At 56.2% G+C, this 20380-nt stretch overlaps 2 protein-coding genes across 7 annotated transcripts in view; both read left to right on the top strand.

Annotated features, from left to right (window-relative positions):
- The window catches only part of CROCC2 (ciliary rootlet coiled-coil, rootletin family member 2), a 75802-nt gene extending 73589 nt beyond the window's left edge, over positions 1–2213 (top strand). For all 4 annotated transcript variants that reach the window (XM_046644033.1, XM_046644035.1, XM_046644032.1 and 1 more), the window contains one exon: positions 131–2213. In XM_046644033.1, coding sequence (XP_046499989.1) covers positions 131–223 — 93 coding nt within the window. In that variant the 3' untranslated portion in view covers positions 224–2213. The remainder of the gene's footprint in view (positions 1–130) is intronic.
- Positions 2214–7837: 5624 nt separating this feature from the next.
- The window catches only part of SNED1 (sushi, nidogen and EGF like domains 1), an 81713-nt gene continuing 69170 nt past the window's right edge, over positions 7838–20380 (top strand). For 2 of the 3 annotated variants that reach the window (XM_046642922.1, XM_046642920.1), the window contains exon 1: positions 7838–8560. In XM_046642922.1, coding sequence (XP_046498878.1) covers positions 8348–8560 — 213 coding nt within the window. In that variant the 5' untranslated portion in view covers positions 7838–8347. The remainder of the gene's footprint in view (positions 8561–20380) is intronic. The other variant, XM_046642921.1, reaches the window with a different exon arrangement.

Genomic DNA, 20380 nt, shown 5'->3' with positions numbered 1-20380 from the left:
CCTGTGCACACTGCCTCTCCTTGGGACATGGACGGGGGCCTTCCTGTCACAGTGCTCTCCATGCCCACGTGCCTGGGGGGCTTTGGCTATGGGGCCTGCCCACCCCCCTGACCTCCTGCCCTGTCCCCAGGTGGCCAGCCTGAAGGAGCAGCTGGACCAGGAGGTGCAACAGCAGCGACGGCGACAAGCCCGCCTCAGCCAGGCCTCCCAGGCCAAGAAGTGAGGCCTGCTACAGCCCCCGGGCGGCCTGAGTGCTGGACCAGCAGAACCGCTATTCGGGACACCACTCCTGACGCTGCCCAGAGAGGGGCCGAGCTTGAGGGCTGGATGTGGTGCCAGCAGAGGTGCGAGGGCACAGGGGGCCACTGCCCCCAGCCCACCATGCCTTCCCGGGGGGCCTAGTTCAGCAGGTGCCCCCAATTCCACTGACCACAGAGCTCCTCCCAGCCCTCAGGACCCTGGCCTCTGGCTGGCACTGGGCCTCACTTCAGGTCACTCCTTTCTGAGGCCCCGCTCCTGGCTGCAGGAATCTCCGCAGAGCCTGCATGGGGCCTGGCACTCGGCTGCCACTTCAGACGTGCGGATCTGGCCAGACCCTGGTGGCCAGGCCCCGTGAGGTTGGCTTCCGTGGCCGCAGGCTGCATTCCGTGCCCTCAGCTCTGTAAACACAGGGAAATACGTGGAAAACATTTCCACCGACTGGAGCCAAAAACATAATGTCCTGCAAGGCCCAGCCACCGCATCCCCACGTCCCAAGGCGGCGGAACCTTCCGTATCCAGGAACTGCAGGTCCGTCACGGTGGCAGGTGGCTGGAAATGACTCAGAGTCAAGTCCCCGTGACTCACTGGCCACAAGAGGCATTGGAGTGTAAAGTTAACTTTGTTACAGAACCTCCCACTTTCCCAGCCCATAAACTCTGGGAAAATTCCTGCGGGAATCCGGCCCTGGTTGCTACGGAGACCCAGGCAGCCATCTTGGGCCTGCTGCATGGTTCACCTGTTAGCATTTTTACTCGTTTCCCCCATTAACATGAGTCAGAGTGATTTGTTTTCCTCTCCAAACGGCCTCTTTTGTTTTGTAAGTGGTACATTTACAGTATCTCTGGGGCACCAGCCAGCCCAGTAAATTCCTGCATGCACAGGTGCCACTGTCCCCTGTGAGCTGTGCTCCTCTCTCCAGGAACTCCTGTCACACCCTCGAGAACACGCATGGGGGGCGGGAAGGGCCAAAAGCTCATGGAGCCCACCCCATCACCATCACTGTAAGCTGTTGCCCAAATGTGTGACAGCCATCAGTCTGTCTCAAGATTGATCCAGGACTTAAAATAGGCTGTCCTGTCAGACCCGGCTCTCTGATTTACTAATGGAGTTACCACATGTCGTAAACTGTACAAAAGCAAGGGCTAGAAAGAGGTGGGCAAATAGGCTTCATTCTGCCCGTCAGCTCTGCCTGATTATTGGTGGGTGTGTTGAGAAGGATTCTGAAGTTCAGCTCAAGCTCAGAGGAAAAGAGCAGGACCCATTAGTAATGGATGCTCCAGGCAAAGAGGGCGTTAGTGGTGGTGTACCACTCTGATATTCACCCACCAGTCAGGGCAAATAGCAACCTGGTGGAGGAGAGCAGGCAGGCTCACCCCACTGATGGAGGATTTCCTGCAAAATCAGGAAGGACAGGGCCTTGAGCAGTAACGTATGGCGCTCAGGGCCTGGCATTTAGGGGACATGTCCCTTCCCTTCCTTGCCAACCCACCTGCAGTTCCCCTGTGGAGGACGCCCACCCCCTACCCCTAGCAGAAGGACCTGAGGGATGGAGGGGTGGGGAGGAAGGAACCAGAGCTAGAGATTGGCATCTGTGTCAATGCTTTCCTCTCCGCATCCCTGCGGTGCCCGTTGGTGTCCCAGGTGTCACACCTTTGGGACTGGAGCTCCCGGCACAGAGAGGTGCTTAATCAGTGCGCATGGATGAAGGAGGAGTACATTTCAGACATGAAAGAGGTCGGGATGACTTCTCACGGTTAAAATGACAGCCGCCCATAATGTGACCAATATACTGGCGACTTCGGAATCCCTCTTGCCCCAGCTGCTCACAGGAGACATTCAAAGTGCCTGTGAGGCCTTGAAGATTTTTCTATTTCAATGATCAGTTCAGTCAATGTAGGAAATGCTGTTTTTACTTATTCAACATAAAGTTGTATACTTAGGAGAAGGAGGGTTTTTCTAATGGAAATAAATCTGCTGTTCCGAGCGTTTCCAGCAGTGAGTGGGTTAGACTCTGGGAGTTTCTGAGGAGCTCCATTCTCACACAGCCCTTTGGGGAGGGCTTACAGGGGAGGAGGAGGCTGGGCCTCCATGAGGCTTTGCTCTAGACCAAGGCCACACAGCCGGTCAGCAGGAGGTCAGAGTCAGGCCCAGGGGCCCCACGCTAGCCTCACCCCACCCCATCTCCCCACCGAGGCTGCAGGCATAGGGTCCTGTTGACTGGAGGACAGAAATGAGCCGGGTGGGCCAGGCAAGGTGAGGCCTGGTGTCCCGGGTCCTGGAGCCCTGCTGGGCATGTCTGTCCTCACACACACTGCCCACCCCACCTCCTGGAGGTGAGGCCAAGGGAGGAGGGGGCTAGAGGAGGGGCCAGTCCAGGTGTGCAGGGCGTAGGGCTGGACTGCTGCCCCGTCCCCTCCCCGGAGTCCAAGGGGAAAGGACTGTGGAAGGTGGCTGCTGCCCAGCTGCCTGCTCTCTGGCACTCAGAAGGCTGGCAGCTGCTTCCTCCCCCACCGTGCCACGTGGAGGCCTCTGGCCTGTAAGAGCCCCAGTGGGTCCCAGCCTCGGTTTGGGAGTTGCAGGCCTCGGAGAGGAGTCCCAGTTCCACTCCTTTCCAGCAGGATCCTGGACAGGCTCTCTAGGTCTTGGTTTCCTCATCTGTAAAGTGGGGTGACCCCACTCCAGAGGGTCATGGTGAGACCATAGAGGGATTGCCCAGCCTGATACCAGACCCATCATGGACATCAGCAAATGGTGGCAGCACCGTCACTCCGTAGCCGCTGTGACTAGGGGACCGCCAGGTCTGGGGCACCGACCTTCCCAGGTGTCAAAGGACAGGCCCTGCAGCCCACAGCAGGGTGGGGGCAAATGCAGGAGGAGGGCTCACCCTCAGGAAGTGCGGGAGAGCCGTGGAGAAAGGGCCATCCCGGGAACACATGGGCCCAGGAGGAAGGCAGTGATGCCCCCAGACGGACCAGGCAGGGGAGGGTGAAGGAGCACCCCAGGGAGACAGGCCCCAGCCCTCCAAGGCTCCCCATTGGCCACAGCTGGAGCAGGAAATGGGCCGCAGGACTGAGGAGGCCAGCTGGCACTGAGGTGATTGCTGTTTGGGCTTCTGAAACATTGTTTTTCTAATAATTGCAAAGGAACATTTTAACAAAGAAATATATAAAGAAGAAAGTCACCACCACCCACAGGCCTCACCTGCAGATCCGAAGGTGAAATCTGAGCATTTCCTCTTTCCAGCTCACATGCTTGTAGATGCTGGGGTTACACGGCATATGGCACTTGGAATGCTCTTTTATAAAAGGTTTAGTTGACGATGTATCATGAGAATTTCCCATGTCATTAAAAATGCCGCAGAAGCATGGTTTTATGGGCTACAGAACCTGCCGGCACAGGGATAGACCCTGGGTCCCCACCGTGCCTTCCACTGCACTGTCCCTGGGTCATGGAGCACTCTGGAGGTGGCAGTCTTTGCCCTGCACCCTGGGGGTGATGGACGAGGCCTGCGAGAGGCAGGGAGTGTCTCTCATCACCCCGAGGGCAGGGAGAGCCAATCCCTGAGCCCACCTGGAGCCAGCCCATTTATGGCCTCTCCCTACAGAATCTCCAGCTCGAAGTGCTTGCAATTCGTCTCTATTTTTAAAAATAAGACAGCAGTGAACACCCAGGAGGTGAATATTGAACCCCATTCCAATCATTTCCCTAAGATCAATAGCAGAGGTCCCATCATGGGTGTTCAGGTGGGTGGGGGCTCCATGGAGGCTGCGCCCCCTCGCTGCACAAAAGGGGAGGAGCTGGGGTGGGAGGGCTCCGAGGACCCTCCTATGTGAGAGGCTGTGCGCCCTGAGCCAGGCCCTCCATCTCTGCCTCAGTGGCCTGGCTGCAGGAAGGACCCCCTCCAGCCTTACAGTGTAGCAACCAGGTGGGGTGGGCCTCTGTGGGAGCTGGACCCTACCTGCCCCTCTGGGCCCTGTGACCTGCAGTCCTCATTCCCAGAGCAGGTGGGGAGTTTACTGGAGGAGGGGCTTCTGGTTTCACCTACATGGAAGGACCACCTGCTCCCGGGAGATCGATGCTCCATGCCAGCTGCCTCTTGGAGAGAAGGAGAGAAAGTCGGAGGAGTGCAGCCAGCCAGCCCCTGCCACTGGCAGCCCCACCCGGAGCCCCGGCCCAGAGCCCACAGCCCCGCAGGGACCAGCTGACCGGCCAGGTGCGGGCAGGCAGGGGAGCACACTCCACACCTTGCCCAGCTCGGAGCCCTGAGTCCCAGGGCATCCCAAGGTCTGCTCCGGAGCTCCCCCAGCTAAATTGCACATGCACTCAGGCCCTAAATTAACATGTCACAGGCCTGTTGGGGAGGCTCGGGTTTCCTGGCCGCAGAACATGAGCCTGCTTGATAAAATGATTTCGGTTTTGATAAATGTGGACTTTCTGTGGCAGAGACAAAGGCGCCCTTGAGTCCGGAGGGGAACCTAAAATGGTACATTGCTGAAAAGTATTTCCTGATAATATTTTTAGCACCTGAAAAAAAACCATTTTTTTTCTCTTTTTCGCCTGTGGAGTTGGTTGTTTTTTTTTTTTTGAAATGTAATGCCCAGTGGTAGTGGGGCCTCATGTTAACCTCTGGTCTCCCAGGCTGGGCTGCAGATCAGCCCAGGGTGAAGGCCGTGGAAGGTCAGCAAGGCTGGGGCTCCAGGCAAGCATGGCCTCCCCGGGAACCGAGACCAGAGGGTGTGCCTGCAGCTGGCCCAGGCCCAGACCCACGAGCACCGGCCCAAGCATCTCACAAAGCTACCCAGGGGCTGCCTTGAGCAGCTGGGTTGGGACACCCTGTCTAGGCCAAACACTCCCACCGTGTCTGGAGAAACGGTCCTTCACTGGGTGCATCTACTGAGCACCACTGTGTGCCGGGGTCTGTGCTGGGCTCCAGGGCAGCCCTGCTCCCTAGAGGCCCCCAGGTGGACCCAAAACCTAGCCCAGAAATGGGCCTTTACTCAGGTCCCCTGAGTCATGTGCTCGGGAGGGGCCACCGCAGCCTGGGCAGCCTGCTGGGAGGTGGCAAATGCAGGGGGAGGAGGATGGGGAGTGGGGGGCGGGGCAGGAGGTGGGCAGGTGTAGGAGGGTCAGAGGTCGGGCCCCCCCTTTAGCAGGGAAGTTGTGCTCCAGGTCCTGTCACCCCATCAGGGTTGGTGCCATCTGCTCTCTCACCTGAGGAAACAATGAGAGGGCCTTCCAGTGGGCCCCAAACCACCCCAAAGAGGGTAGAGGGCTACCGGGTTTCACAGACAAGAGACAAATTAAAAAGCAGGTTCTGCTGGGCTCTCACAGGGTGACCAGGCTCCCAGCAGCTCTCAAGGCTGCGCTGTGGGGGCTGCATCCTGACCCCACCCAGCCTGTGCCTGTCCAAGGAGACCAGGCTGCTGCATCCCTCCTCTGACCTTGGCCGTGACCTCTGTGCTGCGCCTGGCTCTGCGCTTCCAGATCACCTACCCCGGGGCAGCTGAGCTGGCTGGGTGCCAGGACGGGGTTATAGCAAATTCCCAAGGGCTGTGTGTGTGTGTGTGTGTGTGTGTGTGTAATGTATGAGTGTTGTCTCCACGTGTGAGCACGCGTGTGGGAATGTGTGTCAGAGAATGAGTGTGTCTGAATGTGGGAGGTGCATGTCAGTGTGCATGCCTGTCTGAGAATGAGAGTGGATGTGTGTGTAAGTGAGTGGGAGGCAGTGGGAACTCGCCTTTCTTCTCCAGGTTCCTGCTGAGCCGTGTGAGGTTGGGATTCTGTTCCCAGCACAGCCCGGCATTTAGAGGTCATCTCTGACTTTTTCCCTCCAAAGATGGGAGGACTTGACCTTTCTCAACCTTCATTTCTTGGAACCACAGTTGTCCTGCTGCCTTGGGGGTCTCCAAGCCAGGACCTGGCCCCAGGGCTGGCCCTCCCACAGCTGAGCAGGGTGGGACTAGGGCAAAATTTAACAGGCGCTTGCTTTCACGGCAGTGCCAGCGCAGGGCCGACCCTGACAGTGGGTGCCTCCTTAAATTCTTCACCTGGCCCTGACACCAGCTTACAGGGTTGTGAACTTGATGGGAGAAAAACCAGCCAGCACAGGATCTGTGTAAACCGGGAAGCCCCAGCGCCATGCGCTTACACACAGAAGCCCCATCCACTGTTTCCTAAAAGTCACATTTAGGAGGCCATCCCGGTGGCATAGCAGTTAAGTTCGCGCGCTGTGCTTCGGCGGCCCGGGGTTCGCCGGTTTGGATCCCGGGTTTGGACATGGCACCACTTGTCTAGCCATGCTGTGGCAGGAGTCCTACATATAAAGTAGAGGAAGATGGGCATGGATGTTAGCTCAGGGCCAGTCTTCTTCAGCAAAAAGAGGAGGATTGGCAGCAGATGTTAGCTCACGGCTAATCTTCCTCCAAAAAAAAAGTCACATTTAATGTTCCTGGCTCCAACCGCAAAGCAACGCAAGCTCATTGAAGACGTTTTAGAAAATAGAGAAAAACACAAAGCCAAGTGTAAATACGAGCCACTGTTACTCGTCTGCCTCTTTCTGCTGGTCTTTGAGGGGTGCACCCTTGTCTTCAGGGGCCTCAGGCTTGGCATGCAGCCACGCATCATGCAACAGCAGAATTCTGCAAGCAGAAAGGATGCAGGGGACTGAGGGCCCAGGAGTCAGGCCCTGCATTGGGCCTGGGGACCCAGAGGTGGGCCATATGCCAGCCCACTGAGGAGAGACAAACACTCAAAGAGCGACATCCAAAGTCAGTGATCCCAGAAGCAGAAGGGCTGGGATGGCCACAGGCTTGGGACATGGGATCTGAATTGTGGGCACTCCTCCCTACCAGGCATCTATCCACTTGACCCCAGGCCCAGTGGAGCAGCCTTCCCAATGACAGCTGTTTTACCAGGCGTCTCCTGGAGATTCTCTTGCTGTGAGGTCCCCTTGGGGCCCTGAATCCATTGGGAAACCTCCTGGGGATTTCTCCTGATGTGGCCACGCAGGGCAGAAACACCTTGTTTATTGCCCTGAAGTCCCCCAGGCCAAGGGTCATCCTTATACAAAGCCAGATGGGAAGTCTTGCCCCCAGTGGCCGGAAGCAGGTGTCCCCAGGCTCAGGGTCGAGGCTGGAGCATGGGGCTGGCCTCTGGCCATTTCCAGAAGGGTTCATCCAGGCACTGTTCAGCCAGGGTGGCAAACGGACTGACACTCTGGTAAGGGAGCGACCCAAAAGGGCACCCAAGAAGCCCTCCTCAGAGCCCCACATCTCAGGCAAGCCTTAGAGTCTGCCAGAACCGCTCCGGTGGCAAGGCGCCTCTCCTGGGCCCGCCCCAGGCCGGCGGCTGGAGACCCACGCAGGAGGGGACGGCCCCGGGCGGAGGACACGCGCCCGCGAAGCCCACACCTCGCCAATGCCGGGCCAGGGGCGCTCCGAGGGCACCGGGCCGCGGGCTGGGCCTCCCCGCAGGGCCGGTCCCTGCTGCGCCACTAGCGTCCGATCCGGACACGCCGCGCGCACGCCCCGCCCCCTCCCCCGCCCGCGGGCCTGGCGCTTTGGGAGCCGTTGATTTGCATGGCCCCGCCCCGGCCCGCCCCCGCGGGCGGCCCCGCCGGAGATTTAAAGCGCGGCCCGGGGGCGGGGCAGGTCCAAGCGCGGTCCCGCCCGGCGCCTTCTCTGCGGAGCAGCGGCCAGAGCGGCCCGGCCAGCGGCACGGCGCGCGGGCATCGGGCGCGGGGCGCCGAGCCACCCACGGCGTGGCCGCCTTCCCGCACCGCCGCCCGGCCCTGCGGCCACTCCGACCGCGGCCTCACGCCTGCCGCCGGACCGCAAAGCCCCGCTCTGTCCCGCTGCGTGCCCGCTCTGTCCCGGTTCTGTCCCGCGGAGTCCCCGCTCCGTCCCACTCCGACCCGCTGCGTCCCGCTCCGTCCCCGCTCAGTCCCCTATCCGTCCCCCTCTCTGTCCCCGCTCCATCCTCGCTCCGTCCCCCCTCCGTCTCTCCCTCTATCCCCCCACTTTCTCGCTCCGTCCCTCCCTCTGTCCCCCCTCCGTCGCCCCTCAGTCCCCGCCCGCCGACCCCCGCGATGCCGCGCGGCGCCGCCCGGGCGCTGCTCTTGGCGGTGGTCCTGGGGCTCGGGGCGCGCGGGGTGCGCGGCGCGGTGGCGCTTGCCGACTTCTACCCTTTCGGCGCGGAGCGCGGCGACGCTGTCACCCCCAAGCAGGATGACGGCGGCTCGGGTCTGCGGCCGCTGTCCGTGCCCTTCCCGTTCTTCGGTGCCGAGCACTCCGGACTCTACGTGAGTAACCCCAAGCCCGTCGGGAGCGCCGGGGAGGGCGCTGTGCCCCGGCGCTGCCCGCCGCCCCGACTCCCGCCGCCGCCGCCAGCAACTTGGCACCGCGGCGGCCAGAGGTGGAATGAGGACAGCGCTTCCTCCCTCCGGCGGCCAAGGCCGGACAGCGGCCCGCGGGAGAGGCGGGCGGGGTGGTGGGGGTGCGAGCTGCAGCCTGGCCACCCTGGCGAGTGGAGCGCGGCCCGCCCCTGCCCAGGCCCCTGCCCCTGCCTGACCCGCATGGAGCTTGGGCAGCGCGAGCGCGTCTGCTGGCGACTGGTCCCCAGCGCGGCGGGAGGAGCCCTGGCCCCGTCCTGGTTCTTTCACAGACAGCAATGTGGCAGCAGGCACGTGCTTTCTGAAGCCTCAGTTTCCCAATGGGGCACCTGGCCCTTTCAGTTCCACCGCTGGCCTGCCAAGGTTTCAGCCCCTCCTGGGACAACTTTGGCTATGCCCTCAGGTGGCATCTGAGGTCCAGTGCCAGGAAGCTGGGACCCCTGCTCCAGTGTGCAGGGCAGAGCCTGCTTCTCAGCAGACCCCCCCCAACCCCCCCAGGTAGGGCAGCAGCTGGGCGGTGTGGGCACTCAGCAGGTTTGTCCTTACTGCCTTTCGCTCCCTCTCTCCCTCCCCTCCTGAGTCTAGGAGTTTGCCACTCAGGCCCACACCTTCCAAGCAGGGCTCCCAGAGGGAGCTCTGGGGCTGGGACTCAGGAGGGCAGGAACGGCTCAGCCAGGCTGAAGCAAAGCCTGAGCACCAGTTCCATCCCCGCCGCTCCCTGAGCCAGTCATTCGTGGACCACTGAGGGAATGAAATGTTGCACCTCATCACTGCATCGAGCATTTACTGTGTGTGCAGGGCTGTGCACTGGCACCCCATGGTCCCCTGAATGGCAGCTAGAAAAGCGCTGGGCCAGCCCGATGTACTGTTACCTCCAACACCATCGCTCAGCCCTGACCTCTTGGCATGTTCATCACCATCACCACTACCTTCACCATCTGCTCTACCACCTCTATCATCAACCCCACCATCAGTCTCATCACTAGTACCACCACCTCCACCATCCACCCTGCCATCAACCCACCATCAGCACCATCATCTGCACTGCCAACTCCTCCATCAGCACTGTCATCTCCTCCATCAGCACCTCTTTCTCCCCCAACATCAGCATCTCTCCCACCACTACCAACATCATCCCCACCATCTTCAACACCACCTCCATCATCATCCACATCTTTTGCATTATTATCATCATCTTTACCTACCACTATCCATGTGGCGTCCACCACCACCTCCACCACCATAGCCACCAACATCATTTGCTCCCTCCACCGCTATGACCACTCCACAGCCTGGCAGCTGCTTTTCCCCAAACTGGTGCAGGAAAGCCTCCTCACCTTGCTGGCTGCATTTGGTGATGTGACAGTGGTGAGAGGAGGTAGCCATTCTCTTTGTAGATGCCACCCCGCTGAAAGTCCCTCTGGGCCAGGACTTGGACAGAGGGGCAGGATTGACTTGTGGAAGTATGGCGTGGGCAGGGCAGAGCTGTGCTCAGGGTCTATGGGAGCCTGAGGAGGCCCACACATCTTAGAAATGGGAAAACTCATGCTGGCGCCATCTTTACAGAACACTGTCAAAACGTTCCTTAAGCATTTGGGCCAGGTTCAACTTTCCCACTCAAAGTCACAGGTGAAAATATTATTAAAACGTTTGACCCTCTTAATAGCCTCACCAAAAACATCTACCCTTGCCAAGACAACTGGGAGAAATGGTTCTAAAGTGGAAAGATCTGCTAGCAAAACAAATGGTTTCATCAGAAACGAACATTCTGGCTGCTAACAAAACACCTATCTCCATAAGAGCTTTTTCCTGAAACAAAGATATTATTTGAAAAACACTTGCCCGTGTGGACATAGTAAGCCCACTTCACCTTCTCTTTACTCTGTGAGAAAGAGAATGGAATTCTTGAGAGAGCAGTGCCCAGGACACCTTGCTTGAAATACCATGAGGGCTCTGTGGTGGGGAGGCAGCAGGGAGGTGGGGCAGGAGGCACATCAGAATTAAAGCCAAAGGAGAGAAGTGAAGGCATTTATTCTATTTACCCTGAAGCAAGTTTATATGACTGGGTGCCTCCCATGCCCACCCAGGCCAAGAGGACACTTCCCTGCATGCCCCTGGCCTCTGACCCTTGTCCAGCTGGGCACCATGTCAGCCAGCCCTGAGCCCAGGCACCTGTGTCCTGCAGAGTGAGAACCCTACATGGGCCGCCCCACCCCCGACCCCGCTGGCATTCACCCCCTCAGTCCCCTGCCCATTGCTTGGCAAAGAGCAGGCTTGTTGAGTGAATGAATGAATGGTTGGGTGGATGGATGAATGAATGCCTCAGCCCTCTGACACTTCCCACACATCACACATGAAAATTAGAAGTGACTCTGCATGAAGATCAGAAACAGCATGCAGACTACAGCCCGAGCAAGGACTCAGTCCTGAGGTGCACAGGGTGGCCCCCCTTTCTGGAAGGCACCCATCATTTTGCTTCTTTCTCATGTCAGAGCAGCTGTATGTGGTAAACTGTAAGGCTCTGAGAACTGTCGAGAGTCCGTTTTATTGCTAAGGTTCTAAACACAACCCAGGCCAGTGCTGCTGGTGGGTGTGGAGCCTGTACCAACCCTGCTGAGTGGGAACTTTCCTGCTGAGAGCTGGACAACAGCTCATGGGTGAAGATAGCAGCCATGCTGTGGCCTGCGGGACAGGCCCAGGTGGAGCATCTGCTTGGGGCAGGCATGGGGGCTGAAAGGCAGTGAGCCTGGCTAGTGGTGGTGAAGGTTCCTGTTTCCCCGCAGAAGCCCCCGAGTGCCCCCCACGAAGGGTGGGATCTTAGGGCCACAAAGGAAGATCTTGGTCTATTTGGCATCAGGAGCCCCAGGTGGTGGCCTCGGGCAGCCTGTCACCTCTCAGCCTCTCTTCCTTCATGAGGGAAAGGAAGTACCAGGCGGGCGATGTCTGTGAAGATGCCAGGCACCTTGTAAGGGACCCACAAGTCTGTTATGGGGGTGCAATGGCTGGGCTGTGGGTGTGGAGCCTGCCAGTGGTATCTCCAAGGCTGAGCTGCTAGGGGTGGTGCACAGGATGGTGCCTTCCAAGGGTCCCCTCCACACATCCCCCAAGGGCTTCCTCCAGTCCCTGCTGGCCTCTCACCCGCAGTGCTGTGACCTGCCTTGACCTTCCTTGTCTTTTGGAACACCATGGGCCCCATCCCAGAATGTAGAGCCCTGAGTGGGAGATGGGGAGAATTTGAAGGTGGGGCAGGCAGGGGCCCCTGCGGAGCCTGAGGGAAGGGGGAGTGTTGACAGTTGCTTTGACCCGAGCTCCGGCCAGCAGCACCTCACCCTCATGCTCCACACCAAGGCTCAGCTGCACACCCCATGTCTGCCCGCCCTGTGGCCTCCCTACCCTGAGGGCACAGGCCCCACCCTGCCTCTCCCATCACCCACCCAAGGGAGCTCTGCAGGCTGCCTGTGACCTGTGGCTAGTCATTTCCTCCACCAGCCTCAGTTTCCCGATCTGTGCAACAGAGCTCCCCCATCTGAGTATGCCCATGACAGATGTCCAACCTTCACTGTCACAGCTGTCTGGTCACCAGCTCCAAGCCATCTGCAAAACCTGCCCTGACCCACAAGAACAAACCCAGTGAGCTGGAGGCAAGTCTGGCAACAGAGCTCTGCTTTTTTCTGAATTCTCAAAACACCAGGGGAAACGCACGAACCCCATGGCTGGGAGGAGAGGCCACAACCCCCAGGGCAGACAGCGTCCTGGGCTGCTTCTCTGCAGCCCCTGTCCACCAAGGCCCCAGGCTAGGGGCTGGCCCTTCTTGATGCTCCCTTCCTGCCAGCACATGGGGAGGAGGGAGAGCAGGAGGACGGGAATCCAGGAGGTGTTACAGGGCAGGGGGTCGAGGGAGGGTGCTGCGGTGATCTGGCTCAGGTTAAAGTTCATCTCTAACATCACTGTCCACCAGCAAGTAGAACGTCAGAACCTTCCAACTGTATCCGTCCATCTCCCCTCTGGCCTTCGTGCTGTTGTTGTCACATGCTTTACTTTTACACACGTTATAAACCCTCTGTTATTATTTTAGTTTTAAACAGTCAACTATCATTTAAAGAGATTAAAAATTAGAAAAGTCTTCTAGATTTACCCACATATTTACCACTTACCAGTCTTCTTCATTCCTCTGTGTAGATCTAAATTTCCAGTGGATATCATTTTCTTTTTGCATGAAAAACTTCCTTTAGCATTTCTTGTAGTGCAGGCCTGCTGGGGATAAATTCTCTCTGTTTTTTAATCTGAAAATTTCTTTACACTCATGCATGACAATGAAGGGGATAGGGTCTGAGAAATGCGTCGTTAGGCAATTTCCTCATTGTGTGAACATCACAGAGTGTCCTTACACAAACCTACATGGTACAGCCTGCTGCACACCCAGGCCACATGGTACTGATCTTATGGGACCAGCGTCATTTACGCGGTTTGTCACTGACCAAAATGTCGTTATGCAGCTCATGACTGTGTTTACCTTCATTTTTGAAAGCTATTTCTGCTGGGTGGTTGTAGAATTCTAGGTTGACTTCCTTTTCTTTCATTTCTTTGAAGATGTTCTTCCATTGTCTCTGGCTTGCATAGTTCCAAATGAGAAGTCTGCTGTCATTCTCTGTTCCCTTGTGTATAATTTGTCTTTTTATCTCTAACTGCTTTCAGGATTTTCTTTTTACCACTGCTTTCCAGCAATTTGATTATTAGATATATTGGTGTGTGGGGGGTTATGTTTCTTCTGCTTGGAGTTCATTAAGACTCATGATTTGTGGGCACATAGTTTTCATGAAATTTGAAAACAATCTCAGCCGTCTTCAAATATTTTTCCCCTCCTCCTTTCTCCCCTCTTATTCAGAGGCTCAAATTGAATGTATATTAAACTGCTTGCTATTGTCTCAGAGCTCATTGAAGCTTTGTTCATTTTTTGTTGTCTTTTTTCTTTCTGTCCTTCATTTTGATCATTTCTATTGTTATGTCTTCAAGCTCACTAATTTTTTCTTCTGCAGTGTCTAACCTGCCATTAATCCCATGCAGTATATTTTCATTTCAGATCTTTATTTTGTGTTTATGGATGTTCTGTTTGATCTTTTCTGCATCTTTCATTTCTCTCGTTATGTTGATGTTTTCTTTTATACCCTGGGCATACTTTTAATCTTTCTAATAGTCACTTTAAGGTTCTTATGTACTAATTTTAGCAAGTAAAATTTAAATACAATACTTTGTATACTTGCTATCTAGCTTTGTTTTTTGGTGGTATGTGCTAGCAATTCTGAAACTTTTGAGAAGATGAGTAAATATATTGAGAATAATGGGAGCCTCAGTGAAGATGGGAGTTGCAAATACAGAAAGGAAGGAACATAAAGTGAAAGCTGTGGTTTTGTGTTTGGGTTAGAATTGGCCATATCAGTATAACTCATGCTACATATGTTAACATATTATGATAGATGGATATAGACATAGGTATGTGTATATGTGTACATGTGCGTATTCATACACTCATATTTCCGAGCTCTGTCCACTAAGAGGAATGGAAGCAATGACACTTCAGTAGCAATGAGCACTCCTAGTGCTCAGATCTTGGTTTCTAAACATTAGTCTCCTCTAAAAGGAACCTGGCTCTTTGGAGATTATATAGCCATGGCAGGAAAAGTACAAAATGAGCCTGAAAAATCTTGTTGTCTCAGAAAGTCAGGAAGTGCTCAAAGAATGATTAGGATGTGTCAAAAGGACAGAGGTTGGGGCCAGACCAGTAGTGTAGTGGTTAAGTTTGCACGCTCTGCCTCAGTGGCCCAGGGTTCACAGGTTCAGATCCTGGGCACAAACCCACACACCACTCATCAAGCCATGCTGTGGTGGAGTCCCACATACAAAATAGAGGAAGATTGGCATAGATGTTAACTCAGGGACAATCTTCCTCAAGCAAAAAGAGGAAGATTGGAAACAGATGTTAGCTCAGGGCCAATGTTCCTCACCAAAAAAAAGAAAGAAAGGACAGAGGCTTTCTGAAAGGGGCTCTCATTGGCCACATCTGGGAAAGTGTGAGCATTAAAATAATGACAGTAATATATTTTAACCCATTAAATAAAGGGGGAACCAGTGAGCTCACACTGATATAAATAAATAAATGATTCATTCTATAAATGGGGGTGAAAGTAGTACTGATAGCAATGCATCAATGTTAAGTTTCCTGACCTGGGTAACTGTTTGCTTACATAAGAGAATGTCCATGTTCATGGGAAATACACACTGAAGAGTTTAGAGGGTAAAGGGTCATCATGTCTGAAATCTACTCACAAATGGTTCAGGAAACATTCTATTTATCTAGAAAGAGAAAGAATGATAAAGCAAATGGGGCAGAATCCTAGCAGTTGGTGAATGTGGATAAAGAGTACAAGGGAGTTCCTTGCAATACTCTTGCACTTTTTCCATGTGTTTGACGTTACATCAAAACACAGTTACCCTGGCAAATGCCATCTGGTGGGAACCCCCTCATGTCTGTGCTGCCCCAGAGTGCACACCTGGCCATCCTCACTGGGAGGGGAGCCAGCCAGCTGGGAATGACCCAGGCGTCCCTGTGCCTCAGCTCTTGGTGACTCTATGAAGCTAGAACTTCTTAGCTAGAAGTGACCAGCTTGACAAACTGTGTCCTCCCAGACAACTCACCATCCACTCACCACTGACTCATTCCCTGATTCGCTCATTCATTCATTCATTCCAAGCCTCGGCTGAGCCCTTGCTCCGAGTCAAGGAGTAAAGACACCAGAGCAGCAGTGTTCCTTTTTAGTATTACGACCATTTTTGTCTGTTCTGTTCACTGTGCTGTCCCAGCTTCTGGAAGACAAGGTGATCATTGGAATGATACTCCCATAATTCCACCATCCAGAAAGAAGCACTTTTAACATTTTGGTGAAATTCTTTCTGATCTGCTTTCAAACATATTCAGGGTCCCACAAAACAAACTTGGGGTTTCCATTTCATACAAGTTTCTATTTTGCATATTTCTTTCAACGTTATACCATGAGCATTTTTCCCATGCCTTAAATTTGCTGCAAAAACATGCTTTTTGGTGCAGTATAATATTCCATCCTGTGGCTATACCATTTATATATAATGGTTTTAACCAATCACTAGTTGTGGACTATGTGGGTGTTTTCAGTGTGTCCCATGATTCTCTGGTGTACATCCACCCTATCCACTCCTTTATTCTGGCATTAGCCAAATGTTCCTGGTGCCTGTCTAGGGCCCTACCTGCAAAGCGCTGTTCCTCCCGAGGGCACTCAGCAGCCTGACCTCCTGCTCATGGGTGACACTGGACACTCCTCACCCTGTAAGCTCAAGTCTCCCCTGCCTCCCGTTACAGGTACAGGACTGGCCAGGAGAAGCCATCCCCACAGGGCCCCAGCCACAGGCACTCGTCTGACCCTTGGGCTTCCCCATGCCTCCTCGACAGAGGGCCCAGCCTCCGAGCCTCAACATCCATAAACAGGTTCTTTACAAAGCGGGAAGTCCTTCATTAAACACCTACTCTGTGTGCAGCCACTGCACGGCTCCCCGGCCCTAGGACTCAGCATGTGCAGAAGTCTGAGCTCTTCAGATTGAGTCCAGGGTAGGAGGAGTGGGAACAGGACAGTGTCCAGGCACGGGTCCCTGACCCCAAACCCTCCACACAATGGGGCAGCCCGGGACCACACTGTCCTCCAGGCTGGTTCAGGGCCAGACACAGTCCCTCAGGCCCTGGAACACATTCTGCAGCAAACATTTCCTGCTGCTCTGGGCAGAGGGGGCATCAGGCACAGGCAGCCTCGGAGGCTTACTGGAGATGCGGCTGTGGTCTCGGAGGAGTGACCACTGTCCCCAGAAGTGAGACTGGCAGGGTAGGAGTCCCAGGTGTGTGTGGGGAGATGCAGGTTGGCCAAAAGGAGGCCCTCTGTCTGAGGTATGGACCGGGCTGAGGGCAGGCAAGGTCTAAAGAGAGACTAGGGGGCAGCAGCTCAGGCTGGTGATGGATGTGGAGGGAGGGCATGGATGCCGGGCAATGTGGGACTGCTGCCCACAGGCGGGGCATGTCCAGGGGCCTCTGGGGAATTGGGCTCTGGCCCTGGAGGGGCACCCAGCCAAGGTGTACCAGAGGTGAGGCTGGGAGGAGGCTTCTCCAGGGAGGGGGAGGCAGGAGCGGCCATCTACACAAGGAAGGAGAGGGGCCAGTGGAGGAGGACAGCAGGAGGGACAGGACATGGGAGGGACAGGTGCTCGGACACCCCAGAGAGGCAGCCCCTGCTGGAGGGGCTCAAGGGCCTGGGCTCAGGGCCACAGGCTGTGCCAAGAGGCCCTGCAGGAGACCAAAGGGTGGCCACAGGGAGGTTCTGGACACTGGACAGCAGGAAAGAGAGGACATAGCAGGAAGCGCAGCCCGGGGCCCACAGGCCAGGAGGGCTCAGCCTGGGAGGGAAGGACGGGCTGATCCTCTGACACAAAGCTTCTGCTTTCCCACCCTCCAGGGAATCCCTCCTTCTCCACCCCCACACGGGGCGCTGAATCCAGCTCAGCTGCTCCTTTGCAGGACGGCAGCCCTGGCTGGCCCTGGCAGGAGCTGCCTCCCCCGTCCTCTCTTGCCCTCCTGCAACCTTGCGTGCTGTTCCCTGGGTGCTCAGCCAAGGGCCAGACTCCCTCCTTTGCAGCTGGGCATGCAGGGGACTCTAGGTCTCCAGGGCTCAGACCCTGGCTGGCTGGCTCGGGGGCCCCAGGGGCCCTGCCCTCGCTGCCCTGCCAGCAGGACTCCAGCCCCCAACTGTGCTTGTGGGAGGAATTCTAATTACCCAGAAAGCTGCCAGGAAATAAAAGACATGCCTACATTTTTCAAAACAAGCTTATAAAAGGCCTCAGGGGCTTTATTGTTTTATTTTGGCAGAGAAGTCAAAGCAGGAACCAGGACCCCGCCCTTTTGATCTGATGTTTGCAGAGCTGGGGTGCTACGGCCACACGCGGGGGTCCTGGCTCCCCTCCAGACCCTCCCGCCCTGGTCAGAGAAGCCCTCTGCCCAGCAAGGGTGGTACCAGTGAGCCCTCAGCTCCCCAGCTCAGGGACCAGCCAGACACACGTCACATGCTTTTGGCTGGAAGTCACCTCTGAGAGACTCTCCAGGACATTTCCGCTCTTTCCTGGTTTTATCCAAGTCGGAAATGCCACCAGCACAGTCTCTCTGTGCTTTCTCCTGAACCAGCAGAGGGCCAGCCCCAACCTGCAGGAAAGGCGTGGGTGCCCCCTGGCCAGCCCCTTCCTAGTCACACATGCCCCTGCCCCGAGTCAAGGACAAACTCCTCCAGGCCCCGCAGGCCCCCTCGGAGTTCACAAAGTCATGGCAGCTTCCTGTTGCATATGGCCTTGGGGCTGCCTCAAGGGAAGGGCCCAGGCAGCTGACCAGTGTCACCCCCACCAAGATCCTCAGCCTGCTTGGAGGGGACGGGAACACCCCACACCATTGACCACAGGCCCCCTGCACCTCACCTGGGAGAGGAGGGTGCACCTGCTGGCCCCCCCACCTCCATCCCCCCTCACTCAGCTCAGTCCAACACACGGACTTCACCAGGCAGCCTATGTGCAAGTCCTGCCCTGGTCTGTGACACCCTGTGGCAGGTGCTTGGACACCCAGAGAGGCAACCCCTATTGTGGGAGTGGAGAGTGACTCCAGAACTGACCCCAAGGCCTGGGCTTGGGGAGACCCAATGGTGGCCCCGGGGAAGCCCTGGACAGCGGGATCCGCAGGCGGAGGCTGGGGAGAGACTCGGGGCTGCCAGGCACAAGGCCCTGTGGCTCAGTAACAAGCACGTCCTCCTCCCTTCCTGCTCCCAGGTCTCGCTGCATTTCTCTGAGTGACCTGATGGGCTGGGCTGGCCTCGGGGCCTCATGGCCAGCTGGTGCGGGGCAGCATGTCCCTGGCCCTGGACCCCAGCAAACACCCCCCACGCCTATGGTCAGGTTTCTGAGAAGTCAGTGGCTGAATAGCATGCTGTTGGGTCCCCACTTCTGAAAGTCAAGGATAGGGATTAAATCTCGTTACCCATTTAAGAACATGTGTTAAGGGGTGAGGAGGCACCGGCAAGAGATCAGGTCTCATCCTTTCTCCTTGTTCCCCGTGTGTGTATTTCATGTTTTACAAAGTGCTCTTGGAGGTAGAAAAAAATAATAAGATTGATCCTCTGCGGAAGGAGTGTCTGCCCATACCTGAGGGGGAGAGGGACACCGGTGCCAGGTGGAGAGGGGCGGCCACCTCAACCCCCAGCTCCCTGCCCTGGCAGCCCTCTGGTCCCCTTGTCCCCCTGCCCCACCCATCCCCAGATGTTCTCCTCTGGATAAAGGAAGTCCGAGGACGTTGCTGTCCAGGTGAGAGCGGCTGCCAGCAGCCTGCTTGCCCAGCGCCTGGCCCCCGCCTTCTCTGCTATGGTTTGGCCCTGCCCTGCCCTGGCAGGGGAACAGGGCCGGCTTGTTCTGCCTCCTTCCTGGACCCCCCGGCTCCGGGCCCACACCCCCGTGGGGGAGGGCAGCAGCAGACTGGGGTGGGGGCAGCGAGGAGAGCCGGACGAGGCCAAGTGCTGGCGGGCAGGCGGCAGGCAGGCCAGGGGCCTCTGCACACAGCACACGCACCTGAGAGGTGGACTTGCACTTCAAAGGCAGGAAGGAAACCTCTGCGGTCTGTGTGGAGGAGCCACTGTGGGGAGCAGCGGGCCAGCGGAGGAAGAGGGCGTGCAGCGAGGGGCAGCACAGGCAGGTCCCACCCAGCAGGTGGCCCTGGCCGCCTGCAGCTCCAGCCCAGCACCAGTGCCCCCACTCCTGCCCCTGCCCCTCCTGACACTGCTGCCCCTCCCGTCCAGAGGCGCCTTTTCCACCTGTAGCTCCTCATCCTGAGCTCTTTTTTCCTAAATGCCTGCAGAAAAGGGATGCAACATCCATGTGCTGCAAAAGGCAAACGTAAAGCAAGCCCCGTGTAATGCCCCAACTTAAGGCAGAGCCTTGCCAGCCCCAGCCAGTGCCCCTTCAGGACGACGCCCCTCACTCCCGTGCTCTATGGCAGCCCCTTCCCTGCCCTCCCACCACACAGCCTTAACAAGACCTTTACAAACTTCCTCTATTTTTTTTTTAAAGATTAGCACCTGAGCTAACATCTATTGCCAATCTTCTTCTTCTTCTTCTTCTCCCCAAAGTCCTCTAGTACATAGTTGTATATTCTAGTTGTAGGTCCTTCTGGCTCTGCTATGTGGGACGCTGCCTCAGCATGGCCTGATGAGTGGCAGTAGGTCCATGCCCAGGATCTGAACTGGCGAAACCCTGGGCAGCCAAAGCAGAGCACGCGAACTTAACCACTCAGCCACGGGGCGGCCCCAGCAAACTTCCTCTAAATGGAAGCAAGTGTGGTCTGTTCTCCTGCAACTGCCTTCTTCATCCCAGATTGTATCTAGGCTCTTTCATCTGTGTTTTCTGTGGCGTCATTGTATATCATCATTGCTGCATAATTGTATGAATAGACTATGAGTTGTTGATCTGTTTCACTGTGGTGGACATTTGGGGTTGTTCCTGGTTTTAGACTATTCTTTTATACACATACATACACACATATGTATAATATATATATATATTATACATATGAGCTAACATCTGTTGCCCTGAGCTAACATCTGTGCCAGTCTTCCTCTATTTCGTATGTGG

Source organism: Equus quagga, chromosome 17, assembly GCF_021613505.1.
Source record: "Equus quagga isolate Etosha38 chromosome 17, UCLA_HA_Equagga_1.0, whole genome shotgun sequence".
Classification (NCBI taxonomy): domain Eukaryota; kingdom Metazoa; phylum Chordata; class Mammalia; order Perissodactyla; family Equidae; genus Equus; species Equus quagga.
This window is presented reverse-complemented; position numbering and strand designations above follow the sequence as displayed.